The sequence below is a fragment of the Bufo gargarizans genome, chromosome 4 (genome assembly GCF_014858855.1).
Source record: "Bufo gargarizans isolate SCDJY-AF-19 chromosome 4, ASM1485885v1, whole genome shotgun sequence".
Taxonomy (NCBI): Eukaryota; Metazoa; Chordata; class Amphibia; order Anura; family Bufonidae; genus Bufo; species Bufo gargarizans.
This window is the reverse complement of record NC_058083.1, coordinates 199,585,352-199,606,022: the sequence shown is the minus strand read 5'-3', so window position 1 is coordinate 199,606,022 and position 20,671 is coordinate 199,585,352. Positions and strand designations below refer to the sequence as shown.

At 45.7% G+C, this 20,671-nt stretch overlaps 1 protein-coding gene across 1 annotated transcript in view; it reads left to right on the top strand.

Annotated features, from left to right (window-relative positions):
• DNAH8 (dynein axonemal heavy chain 8) overlaps nt 1–20,671 on the top strand; it is a 478,630-nt gene that overhangs the window by 321,499 nt on the left and 136,460 nt on the right. The window contains exons 55-58 of the mRNA XM_044291082.1: nt 13,554–13,688; nt 14,292–14,414; nt 15,724–15,937; nt 17,353–17,462. Coding sequence (XP_044147017.1) covers nt 13,554–13,688; nt 14,292–14,414; nt 15,724–15,937; nt 17,353–17,462 — 582 coding nt within the window. The remainder of the gene's footprint in view (nt 1–13,553; nt 13,689–14,291; nt 14,415–15,723; nt 15,938–17,352; nt 17,463–20,671) is intronic.

Genomic DNA, 20,671 nt, shown 5'->3' with positions numbered 1-20,671 from the left:
AATTTTCCTCCAAATAGAAGACAAAGAAGAGGAACATCTTTCCTCCTTAGGAATACTGGAAGTTTGGGAACCAGAAAATGTACCAAACTGCGGATGGAACCCATATGCCCCAAAAAACTTTGACTTATCAGTGGACTCCTGTCTTTGGTTATTAATGGCGAACTCAGCTAACGGCAAGAATGAAGACCACTTCTCCTGATTCTCTGAAACAAAACATCTCAAGTAAGTCTCCCGATTCTGATTAGTGCGCTCCGACTGAGGATGAAAAGCAGAAGAAAAGGACAATTGTACCCCCAGTCGAGTGCAGAACGCCTTCCAGAATCTGGACAGAAACGGAGTCCCCTGATCAGACACCACATCAGAGGGAATACCATGTTGTTTCAAAATGTTATCAATGAACACCTGTGCAAGATTTTTGGCATTAGGTAAAGGAGATAATGCTATAAAGTACGCCATCTTACTAAAACGATCAACTACCACCAGAATCACGTTTTTTTTTTACCACAGAATTCTGTAAATCCGTGATAAAATCCACTGACAAATTAGTCCAAGGTCTGGACGGGATGGGTAACAGAACAAGGAATCGGGAAGGTCGAGCATGTGTCACCTTAGCACGAGCACAGGTACAACAGGCTGACACATAGTCCTCAACTCACTTACGCAGCCCCAGCCACCAAAATCTACGAGAGATGAGATTGACAGTGGATCTGCTCCCAGGGTGCCCAGAAAGCACTGCCCCCCCCCCCCCCAGGAAATCTGCATGACAAAGCATCCGCCTTCTTAACCCCAGGACGATAAGTGACAATGAAGTTAAATCTGGTGAAAAACAACGACCATCTGGCCTGCCTTGGGTTCAGTCGTTTAGCTGACTCGAGGTAAGCCAGATTCTTATAATTAGTAATCACCGTAATAAGATGAATTTCTCCTTCTAACCAATGACGCTATTCCTCAAAAGCCAATTTAATGGCCAGCAATTCTCTATTACCCACATCATAATTTCTTTCAGCAGTCAAGAGTTTTTGGAGAAAAAAGCACATGGGCGCCATTTACTAGGTGAAGGGCCCTGCAACAAAACTGCTCCTACCCCTACCTCGGACACGTCAACCTCTACAATGAATGGCTGAGATACGTCCGGTTGCACCAGAATAGGGGCTGAAGCAAAACATTCCTTCACAGCAGGAAAGGCTTGTAATACCGCATCAGACCAAACAGCGACATCGGCACCTTTTCTAGTCATGTCTGTTAAAGGTTTAACCACAGTCGAATAGTTCAAGATGTAGTAGACGGTAGTAGTTGGTGAACCCCAAAAAACGCATAAGCGCTTTCAGATTTTAGAGTCGATCCCAGTCCAACACGGCACAGACTTTCTCGGGATCCATTCGAAAACCTGAGGATGAGAGCAGGTAACCCAGGAATTGCACTTCCTGAACTGCAAATACACACTTTTCCATCTTAGCATACAACTTATTCTCCCTTAGGATCTGTAACACCTGTCTCACATGATCCTGATGAGTCTCCATGTCTGGAGAATAAATTAGTATGTCATCCAGATATACTACAACAAACCTTCCCACCAGAGGATGAAAGATGTCATTGACAAAGTGTTGAAAAACCGCAGGAGCATTACTTAACCCAAAGGGCATGACCATATTTCTCAAAATGACCCTCAGGGGTATTAAAAGCCGTCTTCCATTCGTCCCCCTCCTTGACCCTTACCAAATTATATGCCCCCCGTAGATCCAATTTAGAGAACACCTTGGCACTGACAATCTGATTAAACAAATCCGGAATTAAAAGAAGGGGGTAAGGATCACGGACCGTAATACGGTTGAGCTTACGGAAGTCCAGACATTTCCTAAGAGTATTTTGTTGTAAACAGTGTCCAGCTCACCTGCTGTCTCTATCCCTTGTATCAACTTCCTGAATGCACGGAAACCTTGATAAGACCGTGAAATAGTAGAAATGAAACAATGGATCCAGCATCGAAGTTAGAAAATATTGTGGGTTCCTTTATTCAGTATAGTACAAATCCATACAGTGACAGCATCACCTCTGTGTTCCAAATGAACGTCTAATAAGATTGACGGGATAATCATACTCCCGATGCGGCGGTGTAACGGCACCGTTTCCGCAGACAAGGGGTTGAAATCCGTTTAGGCGATATGCCCCTTTCCGAGAGACAGGCACAGCTACTGCAGAACACCAACCTCCCGAACTGGATACAAAATAGCACTCCAAAACTGGAACCTCACAAGTAGCTGTCAGTCAGACGAACAGGAAAAGCGTATCCGTCAGCTTACACTCCTGGCAATCAGTCTCCAACAGCATACAGGGAATCCCCCAATAACGAGACAAGGCTCCGTGTTGAGGGTCAAGCAGTGATCTGAAGTGCTGGCACCCCCAGCCTGGTTTTTATTACAGTTTTTGCAGATACAGGACAGATACAACATATCCCCACAATGCATCATGGTTTCCTCCCCTCTGTCCCGGAGACGACCGAACACAATCCAATTATCTCTCAGGACAAAGGGGAGATCACCAATACACATGTGGAGACAACAGGACAGGAATCACCACCCAAACACACAATGGCACACCCCCACAGCAAACACAGACATTTAACATATGCCCAGATAGCTCAAGTCTGAGTGCATATCATTAGGTGAATGGCACTCAGAATACACAAATACAATGATATTAGCTATCTGGGTGCCCTCACATAACATACAATTTACCCGAACGCATAATAAACATAAAATACAATTCTACAGACAGATTTAAGCTGTGCGGCCGGTCTGTCTTCTCCTTTACAGTTACTATGGGCCATAATCCTGAGGCAAGAGGCTTTTAAACAGCCCTCTCCAAAACCCAGTGGCGAGGTTGGTTTCGCCACACATCTCCCCCCCCCAGGGAAGACTAACCAGATACCTGACCTCACGCCGGTCGGTACCTGAGTTAGTCTGGCAGGCCACCCACAACAAAATACTGGACCTGCTGAATTTCGTAGCATGTCTCTGTCCAGTGAATCCACCAAAGTTATGTTGGAAGCTGGTACTCCCGGTCTCTGTGTTGCTCCCTGGTTTGGAGTGGAGGTTGCTTTGTGGGCAGGGATCAGCGGTACTCAGCCCTGGTGCCAGCGCTACCACGGAAGAAGCCTGGTTGGAGCCTGGTTGTTGGAGGGGGAGACCGACTGTCTCTACCCCCTGTGCTGTAAGTGCAGAGACCACGGTCCCATCTGCACAGTTGTGGGGCTTACTGTCTCCCCCTGGTGCGTTAAGCTGCCGCTGGGGAGAGGGGGTAGCGAGCTCCTCTCCCATACATACTTCCAGCCGCTGGGGAGAGTGACCGACCGCCTCCGCTCCCAATACAGTGTCCTGCTGCTGGGGAAAGGAGACTGGGCTCTCTATTCCCTGTAGGACACTCTGCCGCTGGGGGACAGGACCGACTGTCTCTGCCCCCTGTAACTCCGCCTGCCGCTGGGGAATGGAGACTCGGCTCCCAATTCCCAAAAAATCATGCTGCTGCTGGGGGGCAGGAACAACTACCTCTGCCCCCTGTAACTCAGCCTGCCGCTGGGGAGGGAGGCCGTTGCTCTCCTCTCCCTGCATTTCACACTGCCTTCCCGGCACATCACTCTGCTGCTGGGGGGCAGGAACAACTACCTCTGCCCCCTGTAACTCAGCCTGCCGCTGGGGAGGGAGGCCGCTGCTCTCCCCTCCCTGCACTTCACACTGCCTTCCCGGCACATCACTCTGCTGCTGGGGGGCAGGAACAACTACCTCTGCCCCCTGTAACTCAGCCTGCCGCTGGGGAGGGAGGCCGCTGCTCTCCTCTCCCTGCATTTCACACTGCCTTCCCGGCATATCACTCTGCTGCTGGGGGGCAGGAACAACTACCTCTGCCCCCTGTAACTCAGCCTGCCGCTGGGGAGGGAGGCCGCTGCTCTCCCCTCCCTGCACTTCACACTGCCGCTGGGGAATGGAGACTGGGCTCCCACTGTCCCGCAACCGTAACTTCCGATGGAGGTCCACCCAACGTGGCAGCTGACCGTCACCTTCTGCCCGGTATAGTAGGGTCGTAGACACTAGATTCCTCACGAACTTCACGTATTTCTCACCTGGATTGGGTCCGAAGAAGTTCAGCCGCAACCACATCATACGGTCAAATTCCTCCACAGAGTATCTGTACTCCACTGCTGGTTCCATCCTGGTGCTTTTAGGGTCACTGTACTGAGACATGCGTTGCCCTTAAATTGTAGAATCCACAGAAATGGTGTCTCCTGTAGCTGTCCTTCTGGCTGTAGGAACGATCCCACTGCTGCCACCAATGTAACGGCACCGTTTCCGCAGACAAGGGGTTGAAATCCGTTTAGGCGATATGCCCCTTTCCGAGAGACAGGCACAGCTACTGCAGAACACCAACCTCCCGAACTGGATACAAAATAGCACTCCAAAACTGGAACCTCACAAGTAGCTGTCAGTCAGACGAACAGGAAAAGCGTATCCGTCAGCTTACACTCCTGGCAATCAGTCTCCAACAGCATACAGGGAATCCCCCAATAACGAGACAAGGCTCCGTGTTGAGGGTCAAGCAGTGATCTGAAGTGCTGGCACACCCAGCCTGGTTTTTATTACAGTTTTTGCAGATACAGGACAGATACAACATATCCCCACAATGCATCATGGTTTCCTCCCCTCTGTCCCGGAGACGACCGAACACAATCCAATTATCTCTCAGGACAAAGGGGAGATCACCAATACACATGTGGAGACAACAGGACAGGAATCACCACCCAAACACACAATGGCACACCCCCACAGCAAACACAGACATTTAACATATCCCCAGATAGCTCAAGTCTGAGTGCATATCATTAGGTGAATGGCACTCAGAATACACAAATACAATGATATTAGCCATCTGGGTGCCCTCACATAACATACAATGTAACCGAACGCATAATAACATAAAATACAATTCTACAGACAGATTTAAGCTGTGCGGCCGGTCTGTCTTCTCCTTTACAGTTACTATGGGCCATAATCCTGAGGCAAGAGGCTTTTAAACAGCCCTCTCCAAAACCCAGTGGCGAGGTTGGTTTCGCCACAGGCGGTAACTCAGAAAATACATCAGAAAATTCGGAAATAAACGTAGGTACAGTTTTAGTAATAACCACAGAGAACGCTGTATTAAGACAGTTGTCTATGCAAAGTTCACTCCAATCGAGAATCTGTCTCGTTTGCCAATCGATGTTCGGGTTATGTTTGCTTAACCATGGTAAGTGTGAAAATAATAAAGTTTTTATTTGAATCAGTAAATAGGGTAATAGATAAAATCAGGCATACAGTGAATCAGAAGTGCGGAGAGGGATCAGGTAATAGACCGTCCGACACTCTGAAGGCCTGACTAGTAACCTGTGTATCAGGCTAACACTCAGTGTTGAAAGTGTAGCCTGTAACAACAGGATTATGATAACACTGCACTAAGTACAGGGACTAACACTGCTGATCTGATCCACTTGGCAATTCCTGATGCTCTGTGTGTTGAGCTATACAGTGGATGGTCAGCACGGTTAAAGCAGCTATAATGGGTCCTAGTACACCCTGTTAGCGCTACCCTGATAAGTGAGCGGTATGAAACGCTTCAATACACTCAAAGCCAGACAGACAGTGTGAGTAGAATATCACTTGTTAAAGCTGCCCGATCTATTGAGCGATTAATGACACAACAAATCGCTCAACGCGTTTCTACATGACTTTTATGTGTCATGTGTCATCAGGAGCGAACGTAATTCGTACAGTGTCAGGTATGAATGAAGCTGCCGCACTGTAGCGTGCATACATCGGCGCTGTGATGGCCGTGTGCGGCCAAACACACGCCGGATATTAATAATCTCACACCCGCCCCCAGTAGGTATGTGTCGGCGTCAGTCACCAATCGGGGAAGGAGGCGCGTCCTCTGACACGCTCCCTGACGTGGCCGTCACACAATAGAGCGTAATACACTCTCGGGGAGGAGCGCAAGTGTGCTCAAATATATGGGGGAACAATCATATGCGGTATATAATATCGAGTGACATCACTGTAATGAGTTAATCACGGCTGATGCTCATAGAGTGATGGTGATGCTCTTTTGAGAGTATGCTGAGGATAACCCCTGCGCGTAAACCGTGTCCTCAGAATTTCTGCAGAGGGAGGGACAAAGGAAAGGCCCTTTCTGAGGATTTCCATTTCAGATGGAGATAGGGTGCGATGCGACAAATTGACCACTTGGAGATCCTCTATTTGGGAACCTCCAATGTCTTTTTGTGGCACAAGAGGTATTCTGATACTGGGGGGGTGTTGTCTAAAAAAACAACTCTGGATCCTCTGCCTGATCTACCTCGCTGCCTGCGCCCCCCCATTGCTCTGAAGGAGCCTCTGTTAGATGCCCCTCTCTCTCTGGAAGAATTCGGTCCCTGTTCGATATCTGTATCACCCTCCGAGGATGACAACTAGTTTGACGAAGATCACCACGAATCTGTTCCGCAAGCAGACTGCTACCAACAGCCTGCTGACTTGGGATAGTGGCCATCCCCTAGCCCTCAGGAGCGGCATCCCCAAAGGCCAATAGCTGAGGGCTAGGAGGAATTGCTCAGAAATGGGGGACTTCAAGGTGGCCGCAAACGATCTGAGGACACGGTTTACGCGCAGGGGTTATCCTCAGCATACTCTCAAAAGAGCATACCATCACTCTATGAGCATCAGCTGTGATCAATTACTGGTCCCTAAGCAAAGGTTGCATGGTCAGAACACTCAAAGTATTATAGCCACGTACGATAAAGTGGAGAAACAGGTACGTGAGATCCTTCAGAGACATTGGCCTATCTTACAGTCAGATCCTGATATTGGTGAGTTAGTGTCAGACCGTCCCCCTATCACATATCGGCGCAGTGCAAAAATACGCGACCGTCTGGTTCATAGCACTTACCTACATACATGGCTAAAAAATACACTAACTGGGACCTTTCCATGTGGAGCATGTGTTATCTGTGGCAATATTATTAAAGGGACATTCTTCACTAGTCATGTGACCAAGTAAAGATTCTCCATTAGATCTTTCATCAGATGCACATCAGTGGGAGTTGTGTATTTATTGACTTGCCAATGCGGTGTGCAGTATGTGGGTAAGACCAGACGTGAACTGAGGAGACGCATTGGTGAACACCTACTCGACATCAAAAATAAGCGTGACACATCTGTGGCACGCCATGTTTGTGACCATCATGGCGGTAATCCAGATGTGCTTAAGGTCCAGGGGATTGAACACATTGTGACATCCATTCGCGGAGGGAGCATTGATGTGCCGTTCCTCCGTAAAGAAACTGAATGGATCTTTAAGTTAGATACGGTACACCCCAAGGGATTAAATAAGGCTGTCTCATTTTCCTGCTTTATTTAGGGGATTATGGGATGGCAGATATGGTCCTGAGGTGTATCACTCCATCACTTTGTCATTACTATAGATTCTGGTCGTGATATATGCAGTATGTGTCTTTAAATCTGACATCATCCCGTAACATGTATGGGGTGTGTTATACTCCACGTTAGGTGTCTTCTCCATTATATATTGCTGTTTGTGGCTTTATCTGATCATTACATTGTGTCACTTCTTGTACATAGGCTTCCTCTATATATTCTGATTAACTCATTACAGTGATGTCACTCAATATTATATACCGCATATGATTGTTCCCTCATATATTTGAGCACACTTGCGCTCCTCCCCGAGAGTGTATTACGCTCTATTGTGCGACGGCCACGTCAGGGAGCGTGTCAGAGGACGTGTCTCCTTCCCTGATTGGTGACTGACGCCGGCACATACCTTCTGGGGGCGGGTGTGAGATTATTAATATCCGGCGTGTGTTTGGCCGCACACGGCCATCACAGCGCCGATGTATGCACGCTACAGTGCGGCAGCTTCATTCATACCTGACACTGTACGAATTACGTTCGCTCCTGATGACACATGACACATAAAAGTCATGTAGAAACGCGTTGAGCGATTTGTTGTGTCATTAATCGCTCAATAGATCGGGCAGCTTTAACAAGTGATATTCTACTCACACTGTCTGTCTGGCTTTGAGTGTATTGAAGCGTTTCATACCGCTCACTTATCAGGGTAGCGCTAACAGGGTGTACTAGGACCCATTATAGCTGCTTTAACCATGCTGACCCTCCACTGTATAGCTCAACACACAGAGCATCAGGAATTGCCAAGTGGATCAGATCAGCAGTGTTAGTCCCTGTACTTAGTGCAGTGTTATCATAATCCTGTTGTTACAGGCTACACTTTCAACACTGAGTGTTAGCCTGATACACAGGTTACTAGTCAGGCCTTCAGAGTGTCGGACGGTCTATTACCTGATCCCTCTCCGCACTTCTGATTCCCTGTATGCCTGATTTTATCTATTACCCTATTTACTGATTCTAATAAAAACTTTATTATTTTCACATTCAACTTTCTATCAGGCTGAGACTTAATATTTCCATTGAACGTGCACCGCCATATCTACTTTATACTGTGAATTGTTAACCATGGTAATCCCAAAACCAACGGAGCAGGCAGACCCTCCAACACATAACATGAGATAGATTCCTGATGGAAATCGCCCACTTTTTAATGGATATCATTCACTACCTGCGACAAGCATTTTTTGGTAAGAGGTGCAGAATCAATTGCAAAGACTAATGCACTAGTAGTCAACCCATCAATACGAACGAACTCTCCATCAATCAGGTTAACCCCTGCCCCACTGTCGATAATACCTCGATTTCTACAGCTTTTTACTCTAGCACCACCTTGGCAGACAGGAGAAATCGGGTACTACCAGTAAATGACAAAAGTAATTTTTCTTGCTCTCCACCCACACCACCAATAGTAATTTGGAGATTAAGCGTTTTTTTTGTTTTGTTTACACCTTGACGTGAATGTGCGGACAAATATTCACGAAATGTCCCCTTTTTCCACAACAAAAACAGATTCCCTTCATATGACCAGAGCTCTTACCAGCAGTAGCTCCCCCTAACTGCATAGGCTCCTCACAAGGTGTAACAACAGGTGTCTCTTTACCATAAGTGTCAAAGGAAGCCGCCACCTTATTAGACAGTACGTCCTGAGGGTGAAGACCCTTAGATCTCCCCCTCAGGCATCTGTCCAGACGTACAGCAAGGGACATAGCTGCTTCCAATGACTCAGGTTTTTCATGAAAGGCCAACGCGTCCTGCAGCCTCTCAGATAGACCCTGACAGTAGGAAACAGGACTGGCCCACTTTTCCCAAAATGAGTAGAATAGAATGGTAAGTTCCATTCTATTTAAGGATCTATCTCTCTCTGCCATATGCGCTGCCACCTGCTGGCGAACCAGGCACAGTGCATGAACATAATCGTTTCAGAGCAATATTATCAATGCACAATGTAAGAGAACCTAGAATAAATACACAGATGATATTATGGTTAGCCCATTAGAGACAGTAGCAGGGTGTAGGAATGGTAATTCCACTCTGGGGTATTACAGCAGCACCCCAAATCAGGTAAAAATAGAACGTATTTATTCACCCATATCTTCCCATATGAGGTTTCAGCCTGCAACCAGCTTTAGAAATGGCAAGAGATGGTGGAACGAAATGTCTTTTTTACACATATTGGTGGATAAATTAGCTTTATTTTCACCTGACTTTTGGAGTGAGTGCTGCTGATCCCATATCCCTGATGGATGGTGGTTGTGTATTTATTCTCACTGTTAAAGGGAACCTGTCACCTGGATTTTGTGTATAGAGTTGAGCACATGGGTTGCCAGATGGCCTCTAGCACATCCGCAATACCCAGTCCCCATAGCTCTGTGTGCTTTTATTGTGTTAAAAAAACTATTTGATTCATATGCAAATTAACCTGAGACGAGTCAGAGCTTGAAAATATGACTCTTCTCTGGTCACACAAGTAAGATATGACTCTTATGTTAATTTGCATAAAAGGCAGGAAGTACAAAAATGCATAATACTTATTGAATTTGTCTGCAAATGAAATTAAAAGTGTAATTTATATGTTTAGGGTAACACAATGAACATTTAGAAACGCTCAGTCAGGGTAGCATAGGAGAGGTTCCCTTTAAAGGCTATGGACACTGTTTTATACAGTATTTTTCATTTTCACCAAATCTTTCCTACCATTTTGCTGCTATATAATCTGTCTATCAGACAGCACACTGCTCAGGTTGTGATGGCTCTATTTGCTCTCCCCATCCGAACTTGGGGCTCCTGCCTGATGGTGGATGGGGTGCCCTTGATGTTGGTTGTGTGGGTAACTGGGTGCAACCCAGGAGGACAGGATGAAAGCTAGGGCCTGGCAGATCGATGGTTAAGTGATTGACCAGGCTCGTTTAGTTAGAATAAATATGTCCCTCTTTTCTGAATAGATAAAGGGAGTGGCAGTACATATAGCAGCAAAAGGCACACTTCTGAGATATATTACAGAGTGCAATCTTCCCAGTAGTTGTGTAAAGGAATTAGCAATGATGGTAGTAACCCTCCCCAAATCTCACTGTACATACACCTTTCAGTCTTACCAAAAATAACCAGAGGCATGCAACTCAGTTTTCATTAACTCTTTGTGCAGTTGCCATTTGCAGGGTGAAGATCTTAGATCCAGATGGCCAGTCCATCGCAAAGTGTGGTGGGTGCTGAAGCAGTATTTCCTTTCCACAGCAGTAAAGTCTTATTGCCATAAACATGCAATACCGTAAGGCCTCTTTCACACGGGCGTTGCGGGAAAATGTGCGGGTGTGTTGCGGGAGCACCCGTGATTTTTCTGCACGAATGCAAAACATTGTAATGCGTTTTGCACTCGCGTGAGAAAAATCGCGCATGTTTGGTACCCAAACCCAAACTTCTTCACAGAAGTTCGGGTCTGGGATCGGTGTTCTGTAGATTGTATTATTTTCTCTTATAACATGGTTATAAGGGAAAATAATAGCATTCTGAATGCAGAATGCATAGTATAATAGCACTGGAGGGGTTAAAAAAATAAAAAAAGTATTTAACTCGCCTTAGTCCACTTGATCGCGTAGCCGGCATCTCTCCTGTCTCCTTTGCTGAACAGGACCTGTGGTGAGCATTCATTTCAGGAACAGGACCTGTGGTGACATCACTCCGGTCATCACATGATCCATCACCATGGTAAAAGATCATGTGATGGAACATATGATGACCGGAGTGACGTTACCACAGGTCCTGTTCAGCAAAGGAGACATATGAGATGCCGGGCAGCGCGATCAAGTGGACTAAGGTGAGTTAAATAATAATTATTATTTTTTTAACCCCTCCAGCGCTATTGTACTATGCATTCTGTATTCAGAATGCTATTATTTTCCCTTATAACCATGTTATAAGGGAAAATAATAATGATCGGGTCTCCATCCCAATTGTCTCCTAGCAACCGTGCGTGAAAATCGCACCGCATCCGCACTTTCTATGGGGCCTGCGTTACGTGAAAAACGCACAAAATAAAGCATGCTGCGATTTTCACGCAACGCATAAGTGATGCGTGAAAATCACTGCTCATGTGAACAGCCCCATAGAAATGGGTCACTGTGCATCCTAGTCTTCAATTAAGTCAGATCAAACGGGATGTTCTATATCAGAGCATGGATATGGAAGAATGCATACACAATGTACTCTTCAGGGTTGAGGGAGAGATCACAGGCAGTGTATAAGTGTAGAGAAACGAGAGCACCCACAGCAGACTGCACTGGCAGACTTCTCCCGCAGCATCCACCACGTCATCCGTCAGCACAAGGGAGAGGAGATCTCTCATGAACTGCAGAAGGAGAAATCAATCCAGGAATGAAGCTGTGCACAATCACGATAGCTAATGAATGCAGCAGCACCCTGGACACACAGACCTCACATCTACCTTATATTACTGGGAGCATGATTTATTTAACCAATCACTGGCAACAGGAGTCGTCCCAGAAGATTGGAAATTAGCAAATGTTGTGCCCATTTACAAGAAAGGTAGTAGGGAGGAATCGGGCAACTATAGGCCAGTAAGCCTGACATCAATAGTGGGGAAATTAATGGAAACCATACTTAAGGAGAGGATTGTGGAACATCTAAAATCCCATGGATTGAAAGATGAAAAACAGCACGGGTTTACTTCAGGGAGATCATGTCAAACTAATCTTATAGATTTTTTTGATTGGGTGACTAAAATAATAGACGGTGGAGGTGCAGTAGACATCGCTTATCTAGACTTCAGTAAGGCTTTTGATACTGTCCCACATAGAAGGCTTCTCAATAAAGTGCAGTCTTTGGGCCTGGACTCCCATATTGTTGAATGGATTAGACAGTGGCTGAGGGACAGACAACAGAGGGTTGTAGTCCATGGAGTATATTCAGACCAAGGTCTTGTTACCAGTGGGGTACCTCAGGGATCTGTTCTGGGACCCATATTGTTTAATATCTTTATCAGCGAAATTGCAGAAGGCCTCAATGGTAAGGTGTGTCTTTTTGCTGATGACACAAAGATTTGTAACAGGGTTGATGTTCCTGGAGGGATACACCAAATGGAAAAGGACTTAGGAAAACTAGAGGAATGGTCACAAATCTGGCAACTAAAATGTAATGTTGATAAGTGCGAGATAATGCACCTGGGGCGTAAAAACCCAAGGGCAGAATATAAAATCAGTGATACAGTCCTAACCTCAGTATCTGAGGAAAGGGATTTAGGGGTCATTATTTCAGAAGACTTAAAGGTAGGCAGACCATGTCATAGAGCAGCAGGAAATGCTAGCCGAATTCTGGGGTGTATAGGGGGAGGCATTACCAGTAGACAGAGGGGGGCGCTCATGCTGCTCTACAGAGCACTAGTGAGACCTCATCTGGAGTATTGTGCTCAGTACTGGAGGCCATATCTCCAGAAGGATATAGATACTCTAGAGAGAGTTCAGAGAAGAGCTACTAAACTGGTACATGGATTGCAGGATAAAACTTACCAGGAAAGATGAAAGGACCTTAACATGTAGAGCTTGGAAGAAAGACGAGACAGAGGGGAGATGAGAGAAACTGCTAAATACATAAAGGGAAGCAACAAGGGAAAAGAGGAGAGAAGATTTACAAGAAGAAAAACTGCTACAAGAGGACATAGTGTTACATTAGAGGGGCAAAGGTTTAAAAGTAATATCAGGAAGTATTACTTTACTGAGAGAGTAGTGGATGCAGGGAATAGCCTTCCTGCAGAAGTGGCAGCTGCAAATACAGTGAAGGAGTTTAAGCATGCATGGGATAGGCATAAGGCTATCCTTCATATAAGATAGGGCCAGGGGCTATCCACAGTACTTAGTATATTGGGCAGACTAGATGGGCCAAATGGTTCCTTTCTGCCGACACATTCTATGTTTCTATGTTTTCTATGATTACAGGAGAAATGTCTGAAAGTAGGAGCAGGTTGTAAACTCTATATGGGGGGTCTGTGAATGAATGAAGGTTAACCATATTTGATGTGATTTGTGATATTAGGCTGTTCTACTGACTGGAGAACAGGGCACTGGAAAGACAGTGATGATTAACGCTTACCTGAAGAGATATAACATAGAAGAACACGTGTGGAAATCATTAAACTTCTCTGCAGCAACTGAACCCCTCATGTTCCAGGTAGATGTTTAGGATCTTTTTCAATGTCCAGTCTACTAGGACTAGGAGGTCCATGTCTGTTGAGGATGGTTAGATGTTCTTGTCATACTTACCTTTTGACACCTGCTTAGGTAGATAGGCAGTTGAATTGAATATTGGCCCCAATGTTTTGAGAAACGTCCCCCACATACTGTTCTAATAATTGAAGCAAAAAATGTGTCATCAATTTTGTTGCAGTTGTCAGTGTTTTTATTTTTTTAAAGGGAGTTTTCCAGGTGTATAATATGGCCTATTCTCAGGGTAGGACATCAATATCTGATTGGTGGGGGGCTGATTCCTGGCACCCAGCCGATCATCTATCTCTTCCTAGGCCAGTGACGTCACATTCATCAGTCACATGACCTATGTCCAGCTCTGTCACATTGAAGTGATTAGGCCTGGGCTGCCGTGCCAAGCACAGCCGCTATACAATGTACGGAGCTGTGCTTGGTATGCTGTGAGGAGGCCGCAGCGCTGAGCGGAGGGCCGCAGCCTCTTCTGCTGGGAGTCGCTCTGTATTTACTGTTCCTCTGCTGTTTTCTCGCCTTCTTCTGTACTAAGTCCTGAGTCTCAATTGTCTTATAGAGAGCGATGGAAAGCTTTGTGGACAAGCGTATCGGCAGCACACATGGCCCGTCCGGTGGTAGAAAAATGACCGTGTTCATTGACGACATTAACATGCCAGCCTTCAATGACTGGGGAAACCAGGTATCTGATCACTCGCTGATTTACGCACAGAAATACCACAGATAGCACAGAAATAATTTATGTGAAAAACTGAACAGAGATGTAATGATAAAAAATAATGATTCACTGTGAGACTAAACAATCCGTTCCATTCAGTCTTGTACTCATCATAGAGGGGGCCCTACATGAGATCTCCCCATTCATCGCTCCAATTGCTCTGCTAGATTCTCTTCTGACTGGTAAATCAGAGGACATGTCCTTTCTCAGGGGCTGTGTCCTTTCCGCTGCAGCTCTCTCCCTGTAGATATGGCAGGTGGTGTTGAATGATGGAACTGAGCACGAGCGACCACCTCAAAAGGTGAATGTATACAGATTAAACAACAGGGATCGCCATTATAATGAAGTAAAGAGAGTCTCTCACAACTGGAGCATTTTGTAACAGAAAGTAAATTGCTAAAGTTTCTTGTTTTTCTTATAGAATTGTATTAAAATAACATTTAATGGTACAGCCCTTTTAAGTGTTCTGCAGAATTTTTCCCAATTGTCACTGCTTAAAGGGGTTCTGCAGTTTGTTTAAACTGATGATCTATACTCTGGATAGATCATCAGCACCTGATCGGCGGGGGGTCCCGGGTGTCGGATCTGCTGTTTGAGAAGGCAGCGGCGCTCCAGCAGCGCCGCGGCCTTCTCACTGTTTACCGCAGGCCCACTGATGTCACGACTAGTATCAACTAGCCTGGGCGCGGCTAAGCTCCATTCAAGTGAACAGAGCTTAGCCGTGCCCGGGCCAGTGATACTAGTCGTGACGTCACTGGTCCTGCGGTGAACAGTGAGAAGGCCGCGGCAATCCTGATCAGATTGTTACAGATATCTTTCATTGTATGTAACGATCAGCATCTCACTAGTGGAAATAAATCACAATGCTGCAGAAATCAGAGAAAAGCTGACCCATGTGTGACTGGCTATATTGATATCTTGAAGATCCTGGTTAAAGGGGTTGTCCTGTTTCACCATTACCCTGGTGAGATGGGACTGAGCACTGGCCCCAGGTGGCTGGACTTACGGAAATTGCTGTTTCTGTAGCTCCCATTGCAGTGAATGGAAGCTACGCAAATAACATAGCACAGCAAGCCTGGCAGGTTCTAATACTCAGGAGTTACGGAACCATCAAAGCTTGTTCTGCTATGCTAGTCACTGTAATGGGAGTAACAGAAACAGTGGAGCGGCAGCTCCGTAGGCCTGGCCATCCGGTGGTGGGGCTTATTCTCATCTTGCCGTTTCCACAGCGAGATAGGACAGCCCCTGTAATGATGCATTACGTTTCCTGCAGGTAACGAATGAAATAGTTCGCCAGATGATGGAAATGAAAGGGATGTACAGCTTAGACAAGCCTGGAGATTTTACAGCTATCGTGGATGTGCAGTTCATAGGGGCCATGATACATCCAGGAGGAGGACGTAACGATATCCCGCAGCGTTTAAAGAGACAGTTTACCATTTTTAACTGTACATTGCCCTCCAGTGCGTCTATTGACAAGATATTTGGTAAGCCATCATATTTCTATATGCCTGTTTTGTCTTGATTTTGTTTGCAATGTTTTACTAGTCAGTTTATACTTTGTGTTTCAATGCCTCACCATTTCCAGGATCTCTGCTTACTGTCAGTGATTAAAACTAAAATATCTTGTTTAGGCCTCTTGCACACAACTGTATGTATTTTGCGGTCCGCAAAAAACAGATCCACAAAAAATACGGATGACGTCCGTGCGCATTCCGTATTTTGCGGAATTGAACAGCTGGCCCCTAATAGAACAGTCCTTTCCTTGTCCGTAATGTGGACAATAATAGGACATGTTCTGTTTTTTTTGTAGAATGGACATACAGAAATGGAATGCACATGGAGTAACTTCCGTTTTTTTTGCGGACCCATTGAAATGAATGGTTTCGCATACGGTCCACAAAAACAAAACGAACAGACACAGAAAGGAAATACGTTTGTGTGAAGGAGGCCTTATTAGAAGAGGCAGAAGAGCTGCGGAGACCTTGTACCTCTCACATCTGAGGGTTTGTTATAGTTGTATCCAGTCTAGACACTTTGATGAGAGCTAAACACTTCGGCATCACTGATGGCAAACAAAGATCTTGTCTACATTTTTGCATCGGATTCAGAGGATGTGGATATTTCTATTCCTGTATAAACTTCATATCAATGAAAATGGCTGAACAAAGGTTCTCCTCAGATTACTGAATGGGTTGGGAAAGCTTCTGGCACCTCCATTAAATGCACCTATAGGTCCCATTGCTGCCAAATTCCAAGAGTGTCCTTTGGGCCTCCCTTCAGCAGCAATGGGGGTTTCCTTTTTTAGTCACAGGGAATAGCTCAGCAGGCAGCGTTATTGCACGCATAGGCGTCATGTAATACGTGTACTGCACCTATAGGGTCAGATTCCACAGTTATATGTTTAACCGATGCACTAGGAGCTTGCATAGTACATGTGGTAAACAGACACAGAAGTCGCCGGGGCAGATTTATAAGGATACGACCACATGGAGCGGTTGTGAGCCATTTGGGATGCAGCCACACGACCAATTAGACTGCAGCCTTACTGATACTGAAGGGCAGATGATAACCACCAGTTCCCAGCAGGATGGAGACAGGCCAGGATGCTGCATGCGAGAGGTGTCCCAGGTAGAAAATGCTATTGAATATCCAGTCACACACTTCACATCCATGGGGGGCTGTTTAGTATTCTATGTGCACACAGATGCAGTTTCTACAAGGTGCCCGTCACACGGTTACATGTTGTGCGCCATTGTTCATACCCATACAGTTCGATCTGGCAGCCTCTAAGTGCACCCCACAAAATGCCGACACCACAATTTGTAATAACTTGTAAGAGTGTAATCAGAATCACAGTGGAACCGCTCAGCTGACATTCATCTCATCTCCTTTTCTGCAGGAGTCATAGGATGTGGATATTTTCATTCCTGTAGGAACTTCAGAGCAGACGTATGCAGCCTGGTGAAGAAGCTGGTGCCAGCCAGCAGAGCTCTGTGGAAGATGACAAAGGCAATGCAGTTTATGGCTTCACACTGACATTCTCAAAAACATAGACTTACAGGTGAAACTCGAAAAATTTGAATATTGTGCAAAGTTCATTTATTTCAGTAATGCAACTTAAAAGGTGAAGCTAACACATGAGACTCATTACAGGCAAAGTGAGATATTTCAAGCCTTTATTTGTTATCATCTGGATGATTATGGCTACAGCTTATGAAACCCCAAAGTCACAATCTCAGGTCCCCTTTGCTCAGGGGATATGGATTAATTAGCGGACTACAGTGTGACACTTTGAGCCGAGAATATTGAACCTTTTCACAAAATTCAAATTTTAAGCTGCATTAGGCTGAATGCACACGGCCGTGTTCCGTGGCCGTGAGCGGTCCGTGGTATCCCGGCCTGGCATCCTGCTGAGAGCAGGAGCGCACGGCGTCATTGGTCGCTATGGCGCCGTGCGCTTCATGCTGCCGCTGCACTACAGTATTACACTTGTATAGATCATACAAGTGTATTACTGTAGTGCAGCGGCGGCATTAAGCGCCTTAATGCAATTCCTTTTCATTTGCATTACTGAAATAAATGGACTTTTGCACGATATTCAAATTTTTCGAGTATTCTATTGCCTGTACCCCTAAATGAGGCTATTTAGAGGGTTACACAGTCATTACCTGATTCTGTAACCAACAGGAGAAATCAAGTCATATAAAATATTCAGCTATTTACATAGGAAATGCTGGTGCAAGGCTTTTTTTTCTCCAGCCAATCACTTGTCTCCAGCAAGGGGCTCCCTGATCTGTGGGGCCCCAAGCATTTGCATGGTAGTAAAGTACGCCATTGCCTAAACTGACTACTGAGCCAGATTAGTGAAAGGAATCACCTTCCACTGCCTACACTTAGGACATGTCTACATTTTCCTTTATCTACTGTACCCTATGGATGCATCTCCAGATACAGTATGAAGCATTAGGCATTACTTTATTACTGAGCGCACCCAAGAGTCTGCAGATAAATCTGACCATGTAGTCATCAGGAGTGATAGCCGTAATGTGTATGATAAACGTGTTATATCGACTGTTGGCGTGGAGGTGCCTTCTTCTGCTGTTACCTACGGGCTGCGTCTGGCATAGTGGTGGACGGGGCTGAATTACAAAACCACACACGGCCCAGAGGTAAGAGTGCAGCTGTTTACTGAAGAAAATGGCTAAGTATCTCTAATCTCATACAACCCTTTTAATTCAGAATTTGGCCCTAACTGCAGAGAGCACCATCTGTGGTCACCCTCAATCTGCTAAATCATCAATACAGCAGGCTCATGGGTGGGATACATATATAGTAGGTGCCTCATGGGTGGGATACACATATAGTAGGTGCCTCATGGGTGGGATACACATATAGTAGGTGCCTCATGGGTGGGATACACATATAGTAGGTGCCTCATGGGTGGGATACACATATAGTAGGTGCCTCATGGGTGGGATACATATATAGTAGGTGCCTCATGGGTGGGATACATATATAGTAGGTGCCTTATGGGTGGGATACATATATATAGTAGGTGCCTCATGGGTGGGATACATATATAGTAGGTGCCTTATGGGTGGGATACACATATAATAGGTGCCTGATAGGTGGGATACATATATAGTAGGTGCCTCATGGGTGGGATACATATATAGTAGGTGCCTCATGGGTGGGATACATATATAGTAGGTGCCTCATGGGTGGGATACATATATAGTAGGTGCCTCATGGGTGGGATACATATATAGTAGGTGCCTCATGGGTGGGATACATGTATAGTAGGTGCCTTATGGGTGGGATACATATATATAGTAGGTGCCTCATGGGTGGGATACATATATAGTAGGTGCCTTATGGGTGGGATACACATATAGTAGGTGCCTGATAGGTGGGATATATATATAGTAGGTGCCTTATGGGTGGGATACATTTATAGTAGATGCCTCATGGGTGGGATACACATATAGTAGGTGCCTGATGGGTGGGATACACATATAGTAGGTGCCCCATGGGTGGGATACATATATAGTAGGTGCCTTATGGGTGGGATACACATATAGTAGGTGCCACGTGGGTGGGATACACATATAGTAGGTGCCTTATGGGTGGGATACATATATAGTAGGTGCCTTATGGGTGGGATACATTTATAGTAGGTGCCTGATAGGTGGGATACATATATAGTAGGTGCCTTATGGGTGGGATACATTTATAGTAGATGCCTCATGGGTGGGATACACATATAGTAGGTGCCTGATGGGTGGGATACACATATAGTAGGTGCCTCATGGGTGGGATACATATATAGTAGGTGCCTTATGGGTGGGATACACATATAGTAGGTGCCTCGTGGGTGGGATACATATATAGTAGGTGCCTCATGGGTGGGATACACATATAGTAGGTGCCTCATGGGTGGGATACATATATAGTAGGTGCCTTATGGGTGGGATACATAGGTGCCTTATGGGTGGGATACACATATAGTAGGTGCCTCATGGGTGGGATACACATATAGTAGGTGCCTGATGGGTGGGATACACATATAGTAGGTGCTTCATGGGTGGGATACACATATAGTAGGTGCCTCATGGGTGGGATACATATAGTAGGTGCCTCATGGGTGGGATACATATATAGTAGGTGCCTCATGGGTGGGATACATATATAGTAGGTGCCTTATGGGTGGGATACACATATAGTAGGTGCCTGATAGGTGGGATACATATATAGTAGGTGCCTTATGGGTGGGATACATTTATAGTAGATGCCTCATGGGTGGGATACACATATAGTAGGTGCCTGATGGGTTGGATACACATATAGTAGGTGCCTCATGGGTGGGATACATATATAGTAGGTGCCTTATGGGTGGGATACACATATAGTAGGTGCCTTATGGGTGGGATACACATATAGTAGGTGCCTCGTGGGTGGGATACACATATAGTAGGTGCCTCATGGGTGGGATACACATATAGTAGGTGCCTTATGGGTGGGATACACATATAGTAGGTGCCTCATGGGTGGGATACATATATAGTAGGTGCCTTATGGGTGGGATACATAGGTGCCTTATGGGTGGGATACACATATAGTAGGTGCCTCATGGGTGGGATACACATATAGTAGGTGCCTGATGGGTGGGATACACATATAGTAGGTGCCTCATGGGTGGGATACACATATAGTAGGTG